General features: G+C 32.4%; 1 protein-coding gene across 5 annotated transcripts in view; it reads left to right on the top strand.

Moving 5' to 3' along the window:
- Positions 1-965: 965 nt before the first annotated feature.
- LOC143056856 (uncharacterized) overlaps positions 966-19,213 on the top strand; it is a 65,975-nt gene continuing 47,727 nt past the window's right edge. The window contains exons 1-8 of one of the 5 annotated variants that reach the window (XM_076230022.1): positions 966-1,090; positions 5,382-5,481; positions 5,760-5,829; positions 9,287-10,778; positions 12,428-12,601; positions 13,195-13,341; positions 17,873-18,056; positions 18,624-18,799. In XM_076230022.1, coding sequence (XP_076086137.1) covers positions 5,761-5,829; positions 9,287-10,778; positions 12,428-12,601; positions 13,195-13,341; positions 17,873-18,056; positions 18,624-18,799 — 2,242 coding nt within the window. In that variant the 5' untranslated portion in view covers positions 966-1,090; positions 5,382-5,481; position 5,760. Of the gene's footprint in view, positions 1,212-1,240; positions 1,350-5,381; positions 5,482-5,759; positions 5,830-9,286; positions 10,779-12,427; positions 12,602-13,194; positions 13,342-17,872; positions 18,057-18,623; positions 18,800-19,213 lie in introns of those variants that run through there. The other 4 variants (XM_076230021.1, XM_076230023.1, XM_076230020.1 and 1 more) reach the window with 4 other exon arrangements.

A 19,213-nucleotide genomic window follows, 5' to 3' on the forward strand; every position in this document is an offset into this window, starting at 1 on the left:
TCTTTTGTAAGACCCTAATGTTTATATCTCTTGCAAACTAAAATTACATTGATTTTATAGAACTGTTTATTGGCAAATTTTAATGACTTCGTTTCGTAGTGGACATTTTGTGAGGGACACACCTTCTGAAATTAAAAAACCTATAATGAAAGCTGTTTATTAAAATATGTTGGCTCTGAACATACTTACGAATATCTAAAGAACTTATGTAAGGTAAAAAAAACATTTATTTCTTCTTTTTTTTAAGATATTTTAGAGTATGAATGTTGAACAGGCGGTCTAAGGACATGCCATTTTGGTTGTTTTGGACCATTCAGGAGTCAATATCTTTTCAATCCCTCTAAAAATAAACTGTTTCTTTGCATAAAAATGTTAAATCTAATTCAATGTACTGACTGCACAAAAAAATACTTGCAAAGATCAAACACATTTTTTTTTAAGTGGCTGGGACAAGAAAATACGTTTTTATTGAAAAACGCCCGTTTATGAGTTTGTGCCAATAAAAATATTTGTATTTGTATTTGTATAAAAAAAAAACAGTAGACATAATACAGAGAGTCTCTATATAGTAAAGAAGTATAATCGTAGTTTACCTGTAGGTAAACGCGAAAAATGATTGTCCTCTCTAAGGAGGTATAATAGTTGTGGTTCTTGCGATCTAAAAACCATGATATGGAGAACGCTCTGATTGGCTTATCTATTTTTCATTTTTGTTATCTATCATACGATTGGTTGTATTTGTGCATGTTTCAAACAGGAAGTCTTATCTATGACTAAAAGTCAGTCTGATGACGGAATCATATCCGGACTCTTTTTTTTTGTCGTTTTTCTCCCAAAATAACCCAATCTGAATAACCATAAGATTAAAGAATAGATAACAAATGCGACTATGCATGTTACCTATAGGACACAGAGGCATGCTGATTGATTTATTGTGGAAGGAAGAGAAGCGACACCCAAAATGAGGTCTTCTCGTTTAATAGTATAGATTTCTTAAGATGAGGTTCTCCAACCTTAAGGAGGAAGATTAGTGAGAAACTAATACAATCATCTACGATACTTTCCCCTGTGGGAAACCTACCATCATCATGTTCGTTAAGTTTATCGTTTCAACTGCTTAATTACACTTCTGATTATGTTGTCATCTAAACAGATTTGACATGATTTATGTTTTACATTACATTTTATAGATCAATTGTTCATGCTACACGGTAAGGATATTTTCAAGCGTAGAATGTCAAATTTACGATTATTCAAAATGGCCGCTGGTACACGCCTGACCACGAACACGATGACGTTGTGGATGCAATCGCCGTAAATAGTCCCCAAATTCGCATTGGTGTATCCAGGTGTAATGATAAGTCGTTATACTAAGGCTATTTTTTTCTTATTTTTTCTGTAGACTTAGCTTTATTTTTTTATAACCATGCATTGGCAAGCTTGATAACTTGTAATTGATTGTCAGTAACTAAATGTACGATGATGTCCCATACGGAACCTTCTGACCTTGTTTGTTTACATTAAAATATCAATGGCGTCAAAATCACGTGATGTCAATTCGTTATATCCAATCAAATTGCTCTACTGTCAATTAGGGGATTTTTCAGTCTACGGCAATTACGTTATTTCATATTTCTGGGATATTGCTTCAAAATAGTTTGCAATAGTTCTGGGTGGAACAAAAGGGTTTTAGTATCAACATCATTTGGACACCGGGGCACTCTGATATAGAGGGAAATGAACAGGCTGACCGTCTGACAAAAGCAGCGGCAAAAGAGGCAGATAATAGGGATGAAATGTCTTCAATCACGACAAAACAAGACAACTAACAAGCGGCGAGAACATCAGTCATTAAAAAATGGAAGACGCAATGGGAATCTAGTGAGGTTGGGAGAAGATTTTTTAATCATCACCCAGATGCATCAAAAAGAATCAAACTCGACTTCCCATCAAAAAAACACTTCAATATACTAAACAGTCTCAGATCAGGATACTCCAAACTAAAGGGGTATCAACAATCCATTAACAGACATGTAGAAGACAACAAATGTACTTGCGGAGAAATAGAATCTGTAGAACATTTTTTATTATCTTGTGACAATTACAGTTTGGATAGAGAAAAACTCCGCCAGTCAATATATTTCAAAACAGGAACACTTAATCTAGATCTAGAAGAATTACTTAACACCGAAGCCAGTGCAGACATACAATATGCAGTTTCCGAGTTTATAGACGATACTCGAAGATTTGATCATTTGTTTTTATAAATCAGTATCAACAGCGCCTACCTAAATTAAAGTGAAAGTACAAAGAGAAAATACAAACGTGATTAATGTATTCAAACGCGCAAGTGACCAAAGTACATATGAGAAAATCAGTGTCAAGATGACGCATACTAAAGACTAAAGATTCAACAGGAAAACTCTTTTTTTGCCATCCCTTTTGACATCAAGGGAATTTTGTATGAATATTTACCTACAGTCATGATGGTCAGAATATCGATCTTTTTATAATGAATAAAAAGAAAATTCTATGAAAAATAAATGTAAATTGTTTTTTATTAACGAACTCTATATGCCTGTTCAAAGTTATGGCATGGACATCGTTTTTTCCTATAGTTTTCATTTCATTTTGGTTGGGCTTTTTTCGCGGGAAAATCGCGAAAGAGGTAAGGAGCATGTCATTTTTAAATCCCTAAAATACGATTTGCTTCACCTGTATTGCCTGCCACAAGATTGATGACGCTGAATGGAATGTACACAAAGCAATGGAGGCCGGAATGGGATTTTGTGAAGTTCTAGAATGTTTTTTAAATATTCAGAAGTTGGAATTGAAACGGGCATTAGAAAATTGGCATTTTTTTTGCAATAATTGAGAACAACAATGAAAACTTACCTTTAAAAATGTTTTTTTATTCAAAAGTGCAGAAAAAACGTAGTTTGCACTGTTTTTCTACGCCGGAAGTACCGTAGTGACATCAATGCGGAGTTTCCCCATGTGTTAAGTTCAAACACAAATACCTAACGAACTGACAAGATGAACGATTTTAGACTACGGTAGGATACTCCTACAATAGTTTATTTGTTGCTCATTATGCAAAACGAAGCCATCATTTTGATTCAATATGAATGTCAGTAGCAGAGTAAGGAAAAAGCAAGTTTTATAGGGTAACAGCTAGTCCAAATAATTATGACGCCTGGGACGGCTATTTTATTTTTTTTGTAGGAAGGCGTCCCAGAAAAAAAAATTAAAATAGCCTTGCCAGGCGTCATAATTATTTGGACTAGGTAACAGCATGTTTTTATTTTACCAAACAAATTAAAGTAATCACAGAGTAAAATACGGTTTTACTGATCATATCTATGTTGCCAAAAATTACATCAGCTAGAGCAAGAAAAATACAATTAGATTATTCCTATATTTGAAGTGCAGTGCTTTGTAAGCATCCAATTTGGTTAAAATTTTACAGTGATTTATCAAAATCTGATTTGTTTAAGGGTGAAATAATTGTTACCGTTGTTTTTGAACTAAATTTAACGTGATTTGGCAAAAATCGGTCAATCTTTTTATCCCCTAAACTAGCCAGAGATTACTCTTGATGTTCAACGGCTGTTTTGCCAGACAAGCTGGGTCTGTGGGACGTCCGAGCTCTTTCCATATCAAAAAGTGGATAGTTGCCCACCCAAAATAGATGCACTGCTTTGTCGCTTCTGGTGCCGACTGACTGCCTTGGAATTATATAAATCGGGCATCAATCTGTTTATTTTTCATTAATCTCTTCATTTATGTAAGTTTCACCTACCTGCCAACCTTTATTTTCTCATAATAAGACAGTTTTCACAGTGACCCATCCTTTGGGCACTTTTTGATATGGGACGAGCTCTGACGTCCCACGGCCCCAGCTTGTCTGGCAAAACCTCTGTTGGACGTCAGAGTAATCTTGGACTACCGCTCAACATGCATGACATGCTAAACATGCTACAAGAAAGTCTTCATTTTATTGTCATTTACCTAAATATTATACTGTTTGGCAAGAATTTTTACCGTTATTTGTCATGATGGTACCCCAATCACCAAACTCTTTTTTGAATTATGTTACTATTTTTTTTTTATGGCACTCTGACATATAGTCAGAATAATATGAGAGGGTCTAAGCATAATGGTAGCCCCATGCAACAAGATTTTCGGCTGGGCAAATATATTTTTCATCCTGTTCGCCAAGCTAGCAACAAATAATATTTTGCATTGTATCCTCCAGCAGGCGACACATAATATTCATGATATTTTGCATTGAACATGTTGAATCCACCAGCTGGCGACAAATAATATTTTGCATTGAATCTTTTTTCTATCCAATAAATGGAAAAAGTCACAGGAAAATAAGTCACAAAATGCCTAGGAAAAAAAGTCACAGGAAAAAATGTCAGAAGAAAAAGAGTCGCAGGAAAAAAGTCACAATATACAATTTTGAGTAAAAGTATGTTGGAATGCACATGAAATAGTCGCTATGTCCATGCATGCAATGAATAATTTAACTGGAGTTTTTGGGATACGATTGCTTTCAAGCAATCTGTAGACTTACTTGCCTTATTGGCTCAGGGCCGTTTTATTGGAACATCTCAGATTCTTATGATTGTGTTGCTTTAAAAGGTAAAAACAAACAAACAAATTGAGCTTAAACATGTTAAACAACTATCCTATAATGTTCTTTTCATAATCTTCATGTTTGATATTTCCATTAACTTATATGCGTACCAAATGACACAGCCCCTAAAACGACTAATGTAAAACATGTAAAATAAAAGACCAATTTCGAGTTCATCCTTCACCGGAAAAAACTCGTCAATTATACACACCTTTATGACGTCATTTACCAGATAGAGGGGGTCGCCTGTATCCCTGCACTATTTACATTCATCAAGCGTCTAAGGGATCATCATTGTGTAGGATAAACTAGAAATAATGGTTGTTCTGTAGGTACTTAATGACAATTCCCTAATGACAGCAGTGCTGGTTGTCAATTTTGAGAATTCAATTTGCCGAATAATTCGTACAATATAGAATTATAGTTTTCCAACCACTCGCTCAACATTGGAATGGAATTGACGACGCCCCTAAATGCACAAATGACGGTGATAAAGACGCGTATAATTGACGAGTTTTTTCCAGTGACGGATGAACTCGAAAGTGGTCTATTAAAACAAGAAAATTCATGATATCTAATTTGTGTAAAAATTATGAATAGAAAAAAAACAAATATTAAATATACATGTATATAAATTACACTGCAAAAAAAAAACAACATTAACCAACTGTTCATTTTGCTGTTTATTAGTACTTTGTTTCAAAGCTGTAATCTGTTTTATTTTTTATACTTTCAGATTTCATGAACATGAATCTTTAGTTTTTATTGGTACATTTTTATCATGATCATTTCCTTGAAGATGGAAAATCCTTTCTTATTCTAAGGATATTAGTCAGGTAAATAATACTGATTGCAAAACTAGGAAAACATTCTAAACATTAATTATTAATGATATGAGCAATTCAGCTCTAATAAATTACTGATAAATCAGCATGTGCTATACTGTCATGGCTGTAGGGATTGCCTTCTTGATTTAAATCGAGAGTTGATGTTGCTTTTCAAACAAACCTATAAGCATTAAGCAAATAATAGTCAATCGAACAACAATCAAATGAATGTGAAAATTTTGGTTGCTGTACATGTGTATAAAACTTCTATTTTTTTTATTTTTTAGGATGCCAAAATCGAGAAGAAATTGTTTCGGTCTTCCTTATCACAGACGAAGACGAAGGGCAAGAAATCAGGTAAATACTCACTTGAATTTAATGAAATTAGATATAATACATACAAGTAATTTTATGATCTCAATTTATCTTGTCTCTTTGACACATTCCTGTCCATTTTCAATTTTATATAAAGACAATAATAGTGCATCGACTTGACTTATTAACGATATAAGAATGAGGCTTAGAAACGGGGAAATGCGAGGCTCTGCTGACCTTTTTCTTGTTTCTGACTGAATCCTTACATCGTTCATATGACAAGTCAATGCACTATTATTGTCTTTATACCATGTAAACTGCAATTTAAAAAAAAAAAGATTTTCAATTGTTGTTTAGTATGTTAATGTTATACATTTGATTTAAATATTGGAAAAAATCCACCTTCAAAAAGGCCTCCTATCACACAGGCGGAGAAATATTCAACATGATGAAATTAACATAACATGTTAAAAACCGCAATCGATGATGAAAGAATGCGTTTGTAAAAATACTCAAATATCAACAATAAGCAGTCAGGGGCGTTACTTAAACAAGTTATTTTTTTTATTACTTATATAAGTAATTTTTTATTTTAAAAATAATAAAATTACTTAATAGAGTTATTTAATTTTCAATAGAGACATAGACTAAATGTAGTTTTTATGATTTCAAACAACATTTTATATCATAAAATGAAGAATTTATCAGATTTGAGAGGAGTATAGAGATAAAGGGTTACTTTGAAAATAATGACAAAAATATTACTTGAATAAGTTATTTTAAATATTTTTGAAAAAAATAGCAATAACACTTATCTAAGGCACATATGTAATTGATTTAGGTTACAAATTATAAATAACTTCAGGTCTTAATTAATTCACAAGTATCTATCTATTTATATCAGTCTACCTTCAAGATTTTAGAGGAAAATGATAATTTAATAGTCCCAAGAGACCAATCTTTGACCAAGAAGCATCGGTATGAAAGATAAGTGCGTCGGAAAGTTAATTAGTGTTTCTGAAGAATTAGTTTTTATATATCAAAGGAAAAATAACAAGATAACTGTGAAAATTATTTAAAGCTAGTAAAATTTGTATTCTTGGACACCTATAAAAATAATATTCAGAAAAATAACTTATTTAAGTTATATTTAAATTAGCCTCGTTTTCAACATTACTTGTATAGGTAATTTTAATTGTTACTTGTTTAAGTAATGCCCCTGACTGATAAGCATAAAACAAAATTATTTATATGTTTCAAACAAAAATATTAACAAGTGAAATATGGTTTTCTAAAAATTGTAAAAGAAACATGTTTTGAGTTGTTCAACGCATTGTTGTTTACATTGGTAGAACAGGTTGAAGAGGTCGTGTGAATAATTAAATATAATTTTGTGTACCAGGTATATGACATAGAAATATACATTTCAACGCATTTTGATCGCTCAAATAGAACGAGTGCAGTATAAATATAAGTTTAATGTCTAGTACATGACTTTCAACATTTCACTAGTCAGTCACTAGGTCTGAGACCACATTTGTCGTCCCTTGATTTTCGTTGTTCACAAATATAGTCCCTAGTGTTGACAGTGGGTTACTTGCCATTAATTTGTATACCCCTTCCAAATTTATTTCTCCATGTTTAATGTCTCAAATTGCAAGTAGGGAAAAGGAGGGGGGGGGAAATTACACTGTAAAAAATTTTGGGTCCAGAATTTTAAAGGTCCAGCTGAAAAAGGTTTAAAATTAGCAATTCGGAAGCTGTCAAAAAATTTCAAGAGACCCTAAACATGGGACCAAATCTTTACTAAATATGTTTGATGGGGCCAAATATTTACAAAAACATGTTTTGATGGGGCCAAAGCTTTACAAAACATGTTTCGCATGGGGCCAAATCTTTATAAAACATGTTTTGATGGGGCCAAATTTTTACAAAACATGTTTGATGGGGCTAAATCTTTATAAAACATGTTTTAATGGACCAAATCTTAAAAAACATGTTTTGATGGGACCAAATCTATACAAAAACATGTTTTGATGGGGCCAAATCTTTACAAAACATGTTTTGATGGGGCCAAATCTTTACTGAACATGTTTGATGGGGCCAAATCTTTACAAAAGCATGTTTGATGGGGCCAAACTTGTACAAAACATGTTTGACGGGGCCAAATCTGTACAAAACAATAAAAGAAAAGAAAGAATAAAAAATACATATATATAGTTAAAGAACATCAGTTGTTCGACCTGTTAAGTCAAATGCGTTTTGTTTAAATATACTTTTTCACTCTTTTGGTCTTTTGGAAAATGTTGTTTGTGCTGTTTTTAGACCCTTCTACAACGAAATTTGTTTGACATGCACACGTATAAAAACTGCGGTTTTTATCCAACGCAGTCATAGGTTTGAACGTAGTTTTCAATTTAGACTCGTTTATATATATATATATATACATACAGCAGCAAACAACAACCACTGAATCACACAAAATGACCTTAGATTTCCTCCCTATAACCTTCTGACGTGAAGCAACAATCACCCTGATCACCTTTTAATTGTGACGTCAATTTTTTTGAATTGTTATGTTTCGTGAACCTGTGATTTCACGTAATGGCAGACAAATTTACATTCAAGTGTAAATACGTCTATTGAATAGGCATGCACATGTATGCAGATTGGGTGAGGTTAAACATGTTTGCTAAATGCTGGCATCAAATTCTGTGTTTCACCCTTCAACAATGACTTAAACTCTTACCATATATAGTATTATAATATATATTAACATGATCATGATAACCATGATAACATGGATAAATGGCTAGCAAATAATTTATGTTTAACAATACTGTGAATTCAGAAATTATGTGATGTTTTCATGAAATCAAAATAATTTAAACTCCCATTATAAATTTTGCATATGAATTTAACGGGATTGTTCTCAACATTGCCAAAATTAAAATAGCATTTTAGTCTGAAATGAAGAAATTGCAATGGTAAATGCACGCAATAATTTCTGAATTAACAGTATTCTATTGAGAAAACTAACGGCCTGATTTATTTACTAAACAAAAACAAATATAATATATACAGCTGCCAACAACAACCACTGAATAACAGACCGCTGAAAATGGGACAGGCTCAAGCAGAATGTGTCGGGGTTAAACATGCTTGATGGGGCCAAATCTTCCCCCTTAACCTAGGACAGTGGTGTAACATGTGTGTAACAGTTCGAAATAAGAAATGCCTATAAAAACTTTAAATTGGCTTTGTGATTATTTTAGTTTTTCTTGTTTGATTTTTTTTACATTTGTCATTTCAGGGCCTTTTATAGATGAATATGTGGTATGGGCTTAACTCATTTTTGAAGGCAGTACGTTGACCTATAGTTGTTAATTTCTGTTTCATTTGGTCTCTTCTGCTCTTGTAGAGAGTTGTCTCATTGGCAATCATACCACATCATTTTTATATTCATGTTTATTTTATTGTTTATCTTTTGTATTTTAAGCTTCAGCAGTTAAATTCATTGAGAAAGAAAGCGTTGACTTCTGCAAAACCTGAGGAGTTTACTGTCGAAGTAGCTGATAGCGGTGTTGTCATAGGAACAGGAACAATACATGATTCTTATTGGTCAGTAACTATTCCTGAGGATGGCAATCACTTTGATGGAGATTCTAATAATAGCACTACACAAGACATTTTTGAAAATGAACATACTAATTTAGAGTTAGAAATTGATGTAGATAAAAATTTGGACAACGAACATTGTATACAGATAAATGATGAAGAAGAAAATAGTTTTGAAAAAATAAATAAAGAAGGAATTGGTTCCAAAGAACATAGTATAATAATAGATGAAGAAGAAAATAGTTTTGAAACTGTTCAGTATGTTGGAATTGGCAATGAAATGGTTTCATCTGAGAGCAATGAACTATCCAGAGTTATTTCCCCTTCAGCATCATATAATGATAACAATTACAACACTGTTCAAACTGTTGGATTATGTGAAACAGTTCAATATGATGAAATTGGCTCCGAGATGGTGTCATCATCTAGCAATGAATTATCTAGAGTTGTTTCCCCTTTATCATCATATATTGACGACAGTTACAACACTGTTCAAACTGATGGAATAATAAGAATAACTGGAAACGAGGAAAATAGTTCTGAAACAGTTCAATATATTGAAATCGGCTCTGAGAGGGAGTTATCTAAGAATAATGAATTATACAGAGTTGTTTCCCCTATTACATCGTATATTGATAACAGTCACAACACTTTTCAAACTGATGGTGTAAGAATAACTAGAAAGGAGCAAAATAGTTTTGAAACTGGTCAATATGTTGAAATCGGCTCTGAGATGATGTCATCAGGGAATAATGAATTGCACAATGTTGATTCCCTTTTTCCATCATATAACAGCTATAGTGCTGTTTTATATAACAATAATAGTTACAACACTGTCCAAACTGACTTAGGTCAACAGAATTGCAATGATGTATCAGAGAGGAATGAGTTAGGGGGAGTTATCGCCCCTGTTACATTATTTAACAATAACAGTTACAACACTGCTCAATCTGATGCAGGTCATCAGGATTACCAAGATGGATCAGACACTGACAGCACCGTATCAAATGATTTTGTCACTGTTAAAGTTGAATTACCTGATGGATCTACCGAATTATTAGAAACTATTCCATACGAAAAGTACCCAACAGTTCAGTCGGAACATGCTGAGATAGACCTGTATGGTTCACATACTGATGATGTAAACATTCATAATAATAAGATTATGTCCGAGTCAGAATTGTTCAGAATAACACACAATGTGAATGCTATTCCTGATCAGTCAATGCCAGGAACGTCAACTCAATCTTATATTCCTGCAAATGATCATGTTCAGTTTGAGGAAGGTGATGAAAATTGTAAGGAGTGGGATATTGGAATGCTTCAATTTGTTATGGAGACGATGAAGGAACAAGAAAATACACAAAGTAATCGTAATGCTAGGCTTTTTTTTTTAATTTTCAAACATATTTTTTAAAGGCATTTTTATTTAACTATCTGACTATAAGCATGATAAGAGTTTTTTTTTTAACAAAACATCAACTAATGCATTACAAATCAAATCAAATATTTATTGTCATATTAACTTTGAACAGTAAGTTTGTGACAAATAATGTAAGCATATACAAAATACATTTAACAAACAAAACCATAAAAATACAAAAAGAAAAAAAGAAAAACAATCTATCTATTTTATATATAAATATATTTTATAAATAAATCTAGGGTCCCCTGTCCTCAGTTCTATTCTAATCTACAGAAGTAATGTTAATTGCTTTACGATGACAATTTTTATTTCCAGAAAGTTATCAATGTGATTAATGCTTAGAAATTCAAGTCACAAAATGATGTTTTACTTTTATTATTACATATATAATATGTGCAAGGTTTAGAAATCTAATTTTCTTTTCTTTCATCATGTTCAAGTCATATAAATTGGAGTTATCTTCCTTTATCCAGAATTGTAGTTGAATAAATTACAATCAATGCTTTATTTTGATTGCAATATTTGATTTTATTTACCACTGATAAATTAAAACAATCTTTACACTACAGTGCCTACAAGCACTTTGAGTAATAGTGTTTCTGTTAAGGCCAGACTTTTTTTATTATCTGTTTAACGAGATCCGCCGACTCCACATTGTCCGATTTCAGAATAAAAATAAAAGTAGTGCTTCCTATTTTTATTTTTATTTTTTCCACCGACTGTTACGAAATCCTCAAAAAAAAAAAAAAAAGTACGAGTTCGGGGTTGCGATTATTAATTTATCTCTTGTCGCATGGTCAAACAAAACGGCGACTTCCGGGAAGGGACCGTTTTTTTTACATTAAACTTTAAGTCCGATCACTAGAGAGAAGTTCGTGTTCACTCAAATTTGTTAAGTGTAATAGAGATGAGACGATCGGGGTCATGTTGTCCAATGAGTTACCGGAAGATGTTGGCATCAGCCGCATTATAACCAACGAGGCAGATGTTGAACCTGACATGCCGGTCAACGTTTTGGAAGAGTTTGGGTTTATATTTTTCCTTTGAAGTAGTATCGTAGTATGCATATTAAAATAGTATCAAAGATATCAATTAAAATCAATAATGCTTTTTGAATTTTGTGTATGGATGGGACCAAATCATTTAAAAAACCACTTTTTTGATTCACGTTCACCCCTTTCACTTTCGCACCCTACAGTACACACCCTTCACAGGGATAAAACTTAGGAAACTCAAGCTGGTAGCCCAGACCAAATTATTCCTAAATGATGTTTGTATTTTTAACTAAATTTTATCAAAGTTTTAGTAGCCCACCACAAAATCTAGAGGTCTGTTTTCTTCCATTGTTCTTGTATTTTGATAAATTCTAAAAAAAAAAAAAAAAAAAAAGGGTCACTTAGATTGGTTTTATTTTTAGTGTCGACTGGACCAATTTTGCACTTTTCTTTTTTTTTATTTCGTCCCCTTGACCCTATTTTTTTACAAATTTTCTCGTTAAACAGATACATGTAATAAAAAAAGTCTGGCCTAAAGGGTATTTGTACAATGAGTTGTTGTTTTGTTCAATGGATTTACAGTATTTTGGTATTTTTTCAGGTTTACTTGACAAAAATATACAAAAGGCCAAAAAAAAGAAAGTTCATGAAGCAAAATGGAAAGCTGGTATATGTAGTTCTAATAAGTGCTGCCCAGGATGTGATACTTATAATAAAAATTATGTACGGAAGCCACCAAAAACCAAAAAGACAAAAACTACTAAAACTGATTCAGGTAATGAATGATTTCTTAACAACCTTAACTTAATTATTTGAACCATGTCAGATAGAAAATTGACCTTTCACAAATGTAGGAATACAGGTACATTTAACATACTGTGATTTTGAAACATTCAAATTGAAAATGAAAGATGATTTTTTTATCTCTTTTGTCAAGTTTGTCATTGTTAGTAAGGTTCTTATATCAACTTAATTTTCCGCTTAAGCGAGATATCAATCTTGTTTAGATCATGGACCATAAAAAAACAAGGTAATAACTTGAATGGTACACAAAAAAACAAGGTAATAGCATGAATGGTACCAAATAAGACCCAGAGGTAATAACTTGAATTATGTATCAAAATAAAAACAAAGTTGTTTACATTAATGGTACCAATATACAAAGGTGTTAACATTGATAGTACTTACCAAAAAATACCAAAGATGATTTATCATTTAAATGGTACAAAAATACAGATGTAAGGTAATAACATTAACATGATTAAAAGTACCAAACAAACAAAGGTAATGACATTAATGGTATCTAAAAGTCCATCGTGATAGCATCAACATGATCAATATCTCATTCGTACTTATATTCTTTATTAGCTTTAGGTGAGGAGAAAAGTCAGAGTCCAAGAGGTTACAGACGCAAATTTTCTATGGAAAGATGTGATTTTTGTCCTATGGTATTTAGAGGCGCTTGGCCAAAATATAAAAAGCAAAATCATATCATCGCTGAACATTGTTCGAAAGGTTTGTATAATTACCTATTGTAAGTATAATCCTTAATTTTTATTCCCCACCTACGATAGTAGAGGGGCATTATGTTTTCTGGTCTGTGCGTCCGTTCGTTCGTCCGTCTGTCTGTTCGTTCGTTCGTCTGTTCGTTCGTTCGTCCGTCTGTCCCGCTTCAGGTTAAAGTTTTTGGTCAAGGTAGTTTTTGATGAAGTTGAAGTCCAATCAACTTGAAACTTAGTACACATGTTCCTTATGATATGATCTTTCTAATTTTAAAGCCAAATTAAACTTTTGACCCCAATTCCACGGTCCACTGAACATAGAAAATGAAAGTGCATGTTTCAGGTTAAAGTTTTTGGTCAAGGTAGTTTTTGATGAAGTTGAAGTCCAATCAACTTGAAACTTAGTACAAATGTTCCCTTTGATATTATCTTTCTAATTTTAATGCCTAATTATATTTTTTATCCAATTTCACGGTCCATTGAACATGGAAAATGATAGTGGGAGTGGGGCATCCGTGTACTTTGGACACATTCTTGTTTCATTATATTCCTATAAGTAAATGGTATTTTTTATGTATTGGCATTTTTAATTTTCACTGAGGTTATTCAGCCCTGCACGAACAGTAAAGGTTCATTGTCTTTCAATGTTTCGCATAAATATATAGATTCCACAACTGCAACAAGTGTATTACGATATTTCTCCACTCCAGACAGTTAAATTTTAATATTTAAAGCGTGAGGCTTGCCAAGCATTTTAAATAATTAAAATTTAACTGTTGAGAGTGGAGAAATATCATAATACATGAGCTACAGTGGTGGAATCTGTTTCTCTTATGATTTTATATCCTTACTTTTCAAAGATTTGAGGAAAGTTGTGTACTTTTGATGTGACGTCATCAGGCATGGTAGCCTTTTTTCATGACATCACATAAAGAAAATTCAGAAGAAACAAGAAAATTTAACTTCACAATGAAATGAGATTTTTCACTAGGGAGGAGGAATATTTTTCTCACACCTGTCAGGAAATGTGAAAATAGCACAAAAATTAAAGAATATATTTTAAAATACTGTGGATTTAATTATTTTCTGGGTACCAATTTTTAGCTCACCTGGCCAGAAGGGCCAAGTGAGCTTTTCTCATCACTTGGCGTCCGTCGTCCGTCGTCGTCGTCGTCCGTCATCTCTCGTCGTTAACTTTTACAAAAATCTTCTCCTCTGAAACTACTGGGCCAAATTTAACCAAACTTGGCCACAATCATCATTGGGGTATCTCGTTTAAAAAATGTGTGCGACAACCCAGCCAACCATCCAAGATGGCCGCCATGGCTAAAAATAGAACATAGGGGTAAAATGCAGTTTTTGGCTTATAACTCAAAAACCAAAGCATTTAGAGCAAATCTGACGTGGGGGTCAAATTGTTATTCAGGTCAAGATCTATCTACCCTGAAATTTTTCAGATGAATCGGACAACCTGTTGTTAGGTTGCTGCCCTTGAATTGGTAATTTTAAGGAAATTTTGCTGTTTTTGGTTAATATCTTGTTGGTTAATATCTTGAATATTATTATAGATAGAGATAAACTGTAAACAGCAATATTGTCAGGGATGATTCCACTATATAGTTTAGGGCCGCTGGGCGGCCCTTAAATCGGCCAGCGGCCCCAAAAAAATGTACATGAAAATGAATTCCCAATTCAGGAAAATAAAATAAAAATCGATATTTCTGGAAAAGTTTCTCTCACCGATTAAGGCAACTATAATTTTTCATAGTTTGTAACAACGATTTAATTATGTCAACATGTGGCAAACAATTTTAGCAGCCGAATTCAATTGATTAATATGTTATGGGAGTATTCGATCTTGTAAAAGCAGATCGCCCAGCAGGTTGATAAAAATGGGTGTCAAAGCAGACCTCGGCAGAGAGCAAATTTAAATTTTGATATAACATTGATGGATAAAGTTTAATGGTCACCGATCTCGTAAAAGCAGATCGCCCAGCAGAGCCGGTTATATAATATGATGAAAACTTGTTTTGAAAAAGAAATTATTTCCTCAAAAGACAAAAGTTTGACCGTTTTTTGAAAATAATGTTGATGATAGACCATTCATGAAATACGATGTCATCATTATGGAACTATTTCAAAAGTTTTGAATATGATCCAAATAATTTTAAAGAACACTAGTTTAATGCTTTAAATATCTTATCAATTAAGTATATGAACTTTTAATTTGTAATTGCTTTTCTGAATTCGACAATTGACCAGTTCAATTAGAAATCCATTTGAATCAAGGTAAATTTATAGAGATGACCTGCTGTGGAAAAAATACCTGATGAATGATTTTTTTCAGTGCTTTATGTTAGCTGAAATATATTTTTTGTAATAGGCCTACGTAACTATAGCTAAGATGATAGACTAGCAATGACTAGCAGACTAGTGCATCATGTTCAATGATATTCATGTAATAACAGTAGCCCATCCATAATTATTCAAAATGTTACAACTTACATGAACATCAGTGTACAGGTTAAACTTAATAATATACATTTTCCGTTTTTACAGGAAAATAATGTTATTTCGTCTTAGATTTTATGCTTAAAAAATTCCCAAATAGAATAAAAATTCCCAATTTGATGTTCTAGGGACCCATTTGAAAACACCTGGAATCATCCCTGATTGTTCAGCTGAGTAAGATTTACAATTAAGTCAATTTTACCAAAATGGTCAGTTATTGCCCTTTATAGTCAATTTTTTACAGTTTGTAAATTTTCACTATAATTTTCCACTGAAACTAACTGGACGTAGTTCATTACAGATACAGATAATTGTAAGCAGCAAGAATGTTTAGTAAAGTAAGATGATTTGATCTACAAACACATCACTATCACCAAAACACAATTTTGTCATGAATCCATCTATGTCCTTTGTTTAATATTCACATAGACCGAGGTGAGCGACACAGTCTCTTTAGAGCCTCTAGTTGTGTATAAAGGAAAACTTGTATGTTCTTTGATATTTAATTTCATGGTTTTGCCAAGGTCTCCATTCAATTCTGTAGAAAATTGGACATTCATTGAACATTTAATTTCATGGTTTTGCCAAGGTCTGCATTCAATTCTGTAGAAAATTTGACATTCATTGAACATTTAATTTCATGGTTTTGCCAAGGTCTGCATTCATTTCTGTAGAAAATTGGACATTCATTGAACATTTAATTTCATGGTTTTGCCAAGGTCTCCATTCAATTCTGTAGAAAATTTGACATTCATTGAACATTTAATTTCATGGTTTTGCAAGGTCTCCATTCAATTCTGTAGAAAATTTGACATTCATTGAACATTTAATTTCATGGTTTTGCCAAGGTCTCCATTCAATTCTGTAGAAAATTTGACATTCATTGAACATTTAATTTCATGGTTTTGCCAAGGTCTGCATTCAATTCTGTAGAAAATTGGACATTCATTGAACATTTAATTTCATGGTTTTGCCAAGGTCTGCATTCAATTCTGTAGAAAATTTGACATTCATTGAACATTTAATTTCATGGTTTTGCCAAGGTCTGCATTCAATTCTGTAGAAAATTTGACATTCATTGAACATTTAATTTCATGGTTTTGCCAAGGTCTCCATTCAATTCTGTAGAAAATTTGACATTCATTGAACATTTAATTTCATGGTTTTGCCTAGGGCTGCATTCAATTCTGTAGAAAATTGGACATTCATTGAACATTTAATTTCATGGTTTTGCCAAGGTCTGCATTCAATTCTGTAGAAAATTTGACATTCATTGAACATTTAATTTCATGGTTTTGCCAAGGTCTGCATTCAATTCTGTAGAAAATTTGACATTCATTGAACATTTAATTTCATGGTTTTGCCTAGGGCTGCATTCAATTCTATAGAAAATTTGACATTCATTGAACATTTAATTTCATGGTTTTGCCAAGGTCTCCATTCAATTCTGTAGAAAATTTGACATTCATTGAACATTTAATTTCATGGTTTACCAATACTGATGAAATCCACGAAAATTTGTATCCAATGAAGATTAATGAATCCACAGTACTACTTATTGCCATTACAAAATTTCAACATTTTATACATACTATCAAAACGGCATTGAGGCTCGACATTATCTCTGTGACAACATTTTGTCATATCTAGTTAATATATCAGTCATCACATGACTTTGGTGACCTATATCATTTGATGAGTAATGCACAGGGGCTTGTAGGAATCGATAAAAAAAATTACTTAAAGTTTATGGTAAAAAATCTTCATAGTTTAGTATACATAAAGAAAATTATAATATCAATAGATCTTGTGAAAAAATTAACAAAATAAAATGTGTATATTGTCCCTTTGAAACATGTAACATACAAATACTGTATTTTGATATTTAAGCCCACAAAAACGAAATGTTTGTTATTTTTATGGCCCCAGCCAGTAGGGGAGGGAACATTCAGTTTTACCCTTATTCTCCTTATGTCTGTAGGTTCCATAGTTGTTCTTCTGTTCTCTTTATTTTTTACAAATTTTCAATGTAGATGTCCAGGAAGAGCTCCGTAAAAGGAAAAAGAAAAATGAAGTCGTATCTGAACCTAAACCTAAATTTGTGACGTACTCGAAGCTAAAGCATGAAACGATTAGACTAAATTTAGAGTTTCCAGATGACCTCTATGGGATGGAATGCATAGAATGTAATAAAGTTATAAGAGAGGATCATTTCAGGTAGGTGCTTAAGGTGCAACAAGTATTTTCCCTTTATCAATCTTTGTTCAGTAGATAAGAGGCACGAAATACACCAGAGGGACAGTCAAACTCATAACTCGAAAATAAACTGACAACGTCATGGCTAAAAATGAAAAAGACAAACAGACAAACAAAAGTACACATAACACAACATAGAAAACTAAAGAATAAACAACACGAACCCCACCAAAAACTAGGGATAATCTCAGGTGCTCTGGAAGGGTAAGCAGATCCTGCTTCATATGTGGCATCCGTCGTGTTGCTCATGTTATAACTAATTCAGTAGGTCACATTCATGATTCAATGGGAACATGAACTTGTATGAATGTACATGATTTTTAAAGATATCAGCCAATTACGAAGGATAACCTACGATTTCATCCAATGCTACTTCTTAAGCATGAAATTATTATTTACGGACATCTCAAATATTTTATCTTTTGAGATTCAAACATAAATTATGATTTTGCAAATGTTTACTGAAAGACATCCAATGACATCACATTATTTATACTTAAATGACTTAACTTTATTTTTTTATTTTAGAAAATTTTTAAAATGTACAAAATGCAACTATTACTCGATGTGTTCACGGGCTTATATAGAACACATGATTAATACGCATGGAACAAAAAACAGATTTACAAATAAATATGTTCCATGTTCTTCAAGATTTATGGAGTGTGCATGTGGCTTTGTTCATATTGAAGGCAATAAAATGGGTAAGGTTTATATATATATAGATTTTGATTTAATTTTTTAAATTTGAGTGCCTAATTTTCATACATAACAATATAAATGAACACAAATTTGTATTAAAAAATGGTAAACAATGATCAAATAATACATCAATAGTAAAATCTGATCAATCTGTTTAAAAATCTAGGCAGGTTGTAAAATGAGATGTATTTGTAATTGAATGACTCTAAAATGCATAGAAAATTCTAGTTTGATGTTTCGGATATAAATGAAACTATAGTCAAAATTTTTATGGAGCAATGTCGGCAATCTTCTGTCATAGATAGTTTTATCGTTTACTTTTATTATCGCGAGATTTTTATGAATGCAAAGCAGAGCTAGCGTGAAGTAGTCACATATGCAGTGGAATGAACATCTAACACAGATAATTTCTAAGT

The sequence above is a fragment of the Mytilus galloprovincialis genome, chromosome 13 (assembly GCF_965363235.1).
Source record: "Mytilus galloprovincialis chromosome 13, xbMytGall1.hap1.1, whole genome shotgun sequence".
NCBI classification, from domain to species: domain Eukaryota; kingdom Metazoa; phylum Mollusca; class Bivalvia; order Mytilida; family Mytilidae; genus Mytilus; species Mytilus galloprovincialis.